Raw genomic sequence first — 7106 nt, 5'->3', positions numbered from 1 at the left:
AAACACTGCCAGGTGCTGAAGATAAAATTAAGAGTGAGAGTGGATCCCTGCCTGCCAACTTCTCGGGTGGCGGAGCTGATAGCACAGGAGAGGCCAAAAGCTCACATTCCTCCTATCTCTTTTTTTCACTCCCCATCCTTTCACCAGTGTCATCTTCCCCGTGTCCCTGCTTGGGTCTTGGCCCTATTTCTCTGCTCTTTCCCAGTCTCCTACTTCCATGGATGATCATTCAATTCAATCCTTTAGGATAGAATTGAACTTCTTTAAAAATCTATTCAGCCAGTTTTATTACATCAGTCACTGTTTCACAATCGAGACTGATTCATGGTCAGAGATAAAACACGCTGAACAATTTTTTTTTCTGTTTCTTTTTTTTCTTTTTTCTGAGACGTTGTTTTGCTCTTGCTGCCCAGGCTGGAGCGCAATAGTGTGATCTTGGCTCACTGCAACCTCTGCCTCCCGGGTTCAAGCGATTCTCCTGCCTCAGTCTCCCAAGTAGCTGGGATTACAGGCGCCCACCACCACACTTGGCTAATTTTGTATTTTTTGGAAAGACGGGGTTTCTCCATGTTGGTCAGCCTGGTCTCGAACTCCTGACCTCAGGTGATCCGCCCCCCTCGGCCTCCCAAAGTGCTGGGATTACAGGCATGAGCCACCATGCCCAACCTTACACTTAACAATTTAAAGAGTATTATTTAACACTTTGTGCAGCCACAACTTCTAATTTTTATCTCAGCATCTGCACTCTGAGATTATATTACACGCCAAACATTAATGAAGCCTCTACTCTGGGCCAGAACTTATCTAGACATTAGGGATGGACCAGATAGCAAAAGCAGTGTTTCTTTGACTTATATATTCTAAAATGGAAGCAGATAATGAGCAAAGTCCTATATATACATACGACATGGTGGCTGGTAGCACAATAAATGTTATGTAGATAAATGAAGCAGAGTAAAGGGTTACAGATTGGTGGCAGAGAACAGGGTGCTCTGATAGGTCCAGTGGTCAGAAAAGTTCTCTCTGAAAGCAGTAGGAGGAGTCAGGCAGCCAACTGGGATGACAGCCTTGCAAGGGAGAAGGGATAGAAGGTGCAAAGGCTATGAAGCCAGAACTGCTTGATGGGTGTGAGAATCAGCAAGGAAGACAGTGATGAGAGCACAGCAGAAAATGGGAAGAGGCACAGGATAGAAGGAGGGGCCTTGTAGGCCTTGGCTGCAACTTTGCTGTTTATTCTGAGGTGAAACTATTGGAGGATTTTGAGCAGGGGCCTGAAGGGATCTAACTTTTTTTTTTTTTTTTTTTTTTTTTTTTTTTTTTTTTTTTTTTTTTTTTTGAAGATGGAGTCTCCCCCTCCCGTAAGCCCAGGCTGGAGGTAGTGTGGTGCCTGCTACTTCCGGCTCCACTCGCAACGCTCCGCCTCCCGGTTCAAGCGATTCCCTCTGCCTTAGCCCTCCCTGAGTAGCTGGAAGCTACAGGCCCACGTGCGCACCCATGCCCGCGCTAATATTTTGTACTCTTTAGGTAGAGACAGGGTTTCACCGGGCGCCCTGTTGCGCGGATGAATCTCGATCTCTTGACCACTCGTGATCCCCCCTCCTCGACCACCACCCAAAGTGCTAGGGATTCGACAGGCGTGGCCACCGCAGCCGGCCCTAAATTTTGTTTTAAAGGATTCCTGTGGCTACTCTATGGATAGAAATATACTTAGGAAAGAAAAGAGTGAAAAGCTAAGTGGTTAGTTGGGCAGCAGTCTGGTGAGAAACAGGCTGGGGATCAGGAGTGGGGCAGTGGTAGAAATGACCAAACAATGACTGAATTTGGCAATTGATACTGTGGAAAGCAGAGCCCAATTCCCTGTTGCTCTAGGATCAGGGATCCATTCAAAGTAGAAAAACAAAATTATTTAAAACAAAACAGCAAACCATCTTAAGCAGTTCATTTTTAATGTCACAGAAAAAACTCCCGCCCAGTGCGCAAACGGCAGCTAAAGAGGCAGGACAAGAGTAATAGACGAATCAACAGATATGCTGGGATGCCTGCAATGCAATTATTGGATGCTGATTTTGCAAAACTTCTTTATACCGTTGCTAGCATTAGGTTTTGTTTTTGTTTTTTTAAGCGGAGTATACATAATTATTGGCTCTACTAAGAAGTCACGTGTTTAATAATCTGCCTTTTTCATGAAAGGCAGGAACCCCTGAGGGGTCTCATGACCTAAAAAGGACGTGTGGACCCGCAGCAAGTGCAGCGCAGGCAGTGTCCAACCAGCTTCTCTGAGTGAGGATTTAAACAGAGAAAGAAAATGTGTTAATCCAAAACAATCATCACTCCAAGAGAATCTAGTGGCCACAGACCCACGAAGGAACAACTGAGTTGTGCGAGTTACCTAGGTAGAAGGGTGGCTAATCCTTTCAGTTTGAACAAATTTGCCTTCTCTGAGACCAAACTCAGCGCTCGCCAGCTCCTCTGCTAACGCACGCCCCACAACCGGGATCTAGGGGAGCCTAACCCAGCCTTTAACTGCCCGCCTAGAGACCTACCACAAGCCGGTGGTTCAGCGACCCAGTGCATCCTTTCCCTGGCCACGCCCTCTTTGTCTACACCCTTCCCATCCCGGCCACGCCCCCACGCAGCCGCGAGCCCCAGCCTGGCCACGCCCCTCCCGTGTCGCGCCGGCGCACCATCCGTCCGAATGGCCTCGTGGGCGGAGCTTGCGTAGCCTCCCGGACCCCGGCGCGCACCGCCCCCCGCCCCCAGCCCCTGGCCATCGAGCGCCTCCGTGGACACGCACTTCCTGCGAGGCCTCCGTGCGCACCTGGGCCGAGCCGAACCGAGCCAAGCCCTGTCCTTCCAGGCTGTTCGCAATGGTGGATGAGCTGGTGCTGCTGCTGCACGCGCTCCTGATGCGGCACCGCGCCCTGAGCATCGAGAACAGCCAGCTCATGGAACAGCTGCGGCTGCTGGTGTGCGAGAGGGCCAGCCTGCTGCGCCAGGTACGTCCGCCGAGCTGCCCGGTGCCCTTCCCCGAAACGTTTAATGGCGAGAGCTCCCGGCTCCCCGAGTTTATCGTGCAGACAGCGTCTTACATGCTCGTGAACGAGAACCGATTCTGCAACGACGCCATGAAGGTGGCATTCCTAATCAGTCTCCTCACCGGGGAAGCCGAGGAGTGGGTGGTGCCCTACATCGAGATGGATAGCCCCATCCTAGGTGATTACCGAGCCTTCCTCGATGAGATGAAACAGTGCTTTGGCTGGGATGACGACGAAGACGACGACGACGAGGACGAAGAGGATAATTACTAGGCCCTCGGGCCTCGGGGGGAGGGCCCTGCACGCTGCCACCCCCTCCCCGCAGCCCTCACCCCGCCAGGAGCCACTGCTCTCCCCCTTGCCCTCCGGTCCCCTTCCCTACCCGCGCCCGTCTGCTCCTTCTTCATTTCTCCGTAGTGCTTGTCTTTGTTCCAGGAATAGCGCTCCAGTTACCTGCTGCTGGGGTTGGGGCTGGAGCCTCACTCACTCGGAAGTGCTTGAAAGTGTCATCTACCCTGGCCATCCCGGGGATCCCTCCCCTGCTAATCTGAACTGTGTCCTGAACCCCAGCTATTGGCCAGGTCCCTGTTACAAACCGCGCAGACCACCCATAGCCCTGCTGCTGCCACCTGCCCTGATGCCAGGCTTACATCTGCCCAGAGAACTATGCTGCCACTTCACATCCACTCACCACATCCCACCTACAGACTACCGCCTTTCGAGATCAGGACCAACCTGGAAACGCCAGAGTTGGCTATGCCTCTTCGGACATTGATTTGGACAGCTCACCAACCCCTGAAGAGGCCAGTCATTCAGCCTGGTTAGTTTTCTACCTACTCCGAGTGTCCTCCCCTGCCCTACCAGATTGCTGCAGGGGCACGGTGTGCCTGGCAGCCAAATTGTTGATATTTCTTTTTTCCTATGCACTGGTTTTACACAGCTGTCATTTTTCTTTCAAAATTGCAGCAGTCCCACAGATGTGTGCATTTGGACAAATAGTACTAAAAACAAAACAAAACAAGCACTCAGCCCAGCTCCTCAATACTACCTGGAAAAAGCATTGGCATTATTTTCAATAAATATCAAGCACTAAAAAACGAAATGATTGTCTTTTAATAGTTAAGTGCTATCACTGACCTCTACCACTGTCACTGTGACTACCGTTATTCCTATGGAAATCAGGGAATACCACCAATCCTAGTAGTCCCTGCTGTCAACTCAGGCTGCTGGGGACAGCTACCTCAGGGCTTTGTCAGGGTTCTGATGCTTCCTTCACCAAAGCATTTCTTAAAGCCTTGGCAAAGGGTGTGTTCTCTGGGTCCTCCAGGGTGGCATGGGTAAGGGTTGGCTGAGCAGATGGCAAAGAGGGCAGTATTAATAATTAGACCATAACAACAGGCATAAACCAGGACATATATATGTAATGCTCCTAATTCTCTGAGCTTTTGGATTCCTTAATACTGTGCCAGGGAAGTTCTGCCCCTTAATCCTTATTGCCTATATGCAGCTGTTGAGTTCAGGCTCCAGATAGCCAACATAGTACATTGTCACTTTCAAACTCCAAATAGCCAATATGTCACTTACAGGTGCTCCAGCTAACATTAAGTCCTGGATCCTGGGCAAGTGCATCCATAAAGATATACCCTGATCTTAACAAACATTTCATCCTCCTTGGGCAGACATCCTTAGAATTTCCACTCATAGATGTGTCCCAGATTCCTCCCTATGGAAATTAGCAAGATGCTTGGTTATCTCTTAAATCAGACTTTGTACTGCTATCTGGGGGCTATGCTGAGATCTCTGGGCCTGGAGGGTTCAGAGCAGTGAAGGGGGTGGCTGCTGAGAAGAAACTGCATGCCTGTGTGAGGCCATTGCCCCAGGTTAAGTCATTGAAATGTTTAATGCAGAGCAGCTTGGTTGGGGATTTGAGAGGACTACCTCTTAGAAAGGTTTAGGAGGATGTGAGGGGTTCAGAGTTCTCATTTATATCTGTCCAGATGTCCTCCCTCATTGTCTGGAGCCAACTTGACTTTATAACCTTTAATTAATTTAGATAACACATTTCCTTACTGTTTAAGGCCTTTTGAGGCAAGATACTTCATTTGTACTGGTAAACCTCAGTGTTGATTAAATGAGATATGGGGCTTCATATTAATCACCTGATAGGTGTGGATTATATGAGATCATACCCATGCAGCATTTAGAACTTTCCCTGCTACATGGTGAGCACTCAGTAAACCATGGGCTGTTACTCCTGGGCCTGGGGACAGAATTCTCAGGAAGCAAGTCTCTGGCTCTGAGCGTGGCTTTAGTAGGAAAATGTCAGCATAAAGAGGAGCAGAGCAGGTTCAGGGATAATGGAAATGAGAGCATGATAAGACCCCATTTACTTTTTGAAGTCTTATATGAAGCAAGAAACAAAGCTGTTTACGTGGTGAACAGGCAAAGTTCAGGGTAGGAATTATATCTCACACCTAGGATAGCTGTTTCTGGAGGGTGGGGACAGGATTGAGTATGACTTAATAAAAGAGGCCAAGGCTTGGGTGGAAATGAGATCTGGGGCTCTTCGGGGAGCTGCTGCCTCCAAATCTGAATCAAGGAGACACCTGGTTATTTAGAATTCATTGATCACTTCTCCCAGTCTCCTTGGAAAATATACAAAAACCCTTGGAAGAGAGAGATTATATTTGAGACATAATATGTGTGAGGCCAGATAATTACACTTTCTTCCTGACTAGAAAGGCCTTGAATTGGGGATAAATGGGGGAAAGTGAGCAAGATCTAAAAGGTAAAGGATCCAGTGAGACTAAAAATCATTTATTCCAAACTGATTATGGCCCAGTTATGCTGAGTGGAGTTATAGAAACATCATTGAATAAAATGTCATCTCTGCCTTCATAGTTAGTCCAGTCTGCTACTTTTACTGTGCCTTGGGCCAGAACTTCGATGATTAGTTACAGGAAAGGGCCAGAAGAGAATCGGGGCTGTGATTAGATCTAGGAATGACCTTTCTGGGGTGGAAGTTGAGGACATATGAGTATGTGTTCTGTGGAGGAAGGGAGGGTCAGTAAGGGTGCCATGCCGAGGCAGCGTCTGAACAGCATCTGGGAGAACTAGGCCAAGGAGCTTCTGTGATCTGAAATGTACATTTCCTGAGTATGTGTGCATGTGCCCATGAGCTTCCTGTGACCCTGTATGTGTGTGCTGTGTGTGTGTGTATGTGTTAGGTGATGTCCTTCATGCATCATGGACAAACAGGTTATGCTGTGAGATGCAGAAAAGGAAAGTGTGAGATTCTGGTTACTCTGGGGACAGATTCTGCAATAAAAGCGCAGATATTGGCAAGGGCTCCACCACCCAGGGAGGAATTCCTGATAATGGCATAAAGCATTGCAAAAAGGAAGGAAGAAGTAGAAGTATGTCTAAGGATGAAAGCGCCACTTCTATCAAAACTATTAAAAATAGGTAGGAATGCTGAACAAATACGAACTTCAGACTCCTGAATTCTCATTTTGGGCATAATAGACTTGAAATGGCCACTGAAATTATACTATCAATGAAATGAAATTAGTCATATTAGAGGTTGTAATCATTTAATCATATTAAATATGCCAGTATATCTTTGGACTTTTCTATTCATTTGAATAGATAAGCACTGCCATCTAGTAAGTCCGTGTTGCTGTATCCTGCAGAATGGTATATAAAGCTAGAGGTACTTTATGCACATGTATATTTGATTATTTTCTGCTATTAAAACATAGTTAAAACCTCAGTAATTTGGAAGTAGGCAGATTAGAGGAAGAAGTCTTGTTGAAATTAGTGGGATATTTGCATTTTTAAAAATACGCTTAAATTTTTTTCTCTTTTTTTTTTTTTAACGGAGTCTCACTCTGTCGCCCCCAGGCTGGAGTGCAGTGGCACTATCTCGGCTCACTGCAACCTCTGTCTCCTGGGTTCAAACGATTCTCCTGCCTCAGCCTCCCGAGTAGCTGGGATTACAAGCGCCCGTCACAACGCCTGGCTAATTTTTGTGTTTTTAGTGGAGACTGGGTTTCGCCAGTAGAGGCTGAC

At 47.6% G+C, this 7106-nt stretch overlaps 1 protein-coding gene across 2 annotated transcripts; it reads left to right on the top strand.

Annotated features, from left to right (window-relative positions):
• The first annotated feature begins 2679 nt into the window (after nucleotides 1-2679).
• LDOC1 (LDOC1 regulator of NFKB signaling) lies at nucleotides 2680-4132 on the top strand. 2 transcript variants are annotated; one of them, XR_001883798.1, is made up of 2 exons: nucleotides 2680-3855; nucleotides 4002-4121. XR_001883798.1 is itself a non-coding variant. In XM_017863977.1 (1 exon), the coding sequence occupies exon 1, from the start codon at nucleotides 2868-2870 to the stop codon at nucleotides 3306-3308; it is 441 nt and encodes a 146-aa protein (XP_017719466.1). In that variant the 5' UTR covers nucleotides 2680-2867; the 3' UTR covers nucleotides 3309-4132. The 2 variants fall into 2 exon arrangements, 1 of the variants encoding a protein (XP_017719466.1); XM_017863977.1 differs by having other exon boundaries at nucleotides 2680-4132.
• Nucleotides 4133-7106: the final 2974 nt, after the last annotated feature.

This window comes from Rhinopithecus bieti, unplaced genomic scaffold, assembly GCF_001698545.2.
Source record: "Rhinopithecus bieti isolate Rb0 unplaced genomic scaffold, ASM169854v2 scaffold_75134, whole genome shotgun sequence".
Taxonomy (NCBI): Eukaryota; Metazoa; Chordata; class Mammalia; order Primates; family Cercopithecidae; genus Rhinopithecus; species Rhinopithecus bieti.
This window is presented reverse-complemented; position numbering and strand designations above follow the sequence as displayed.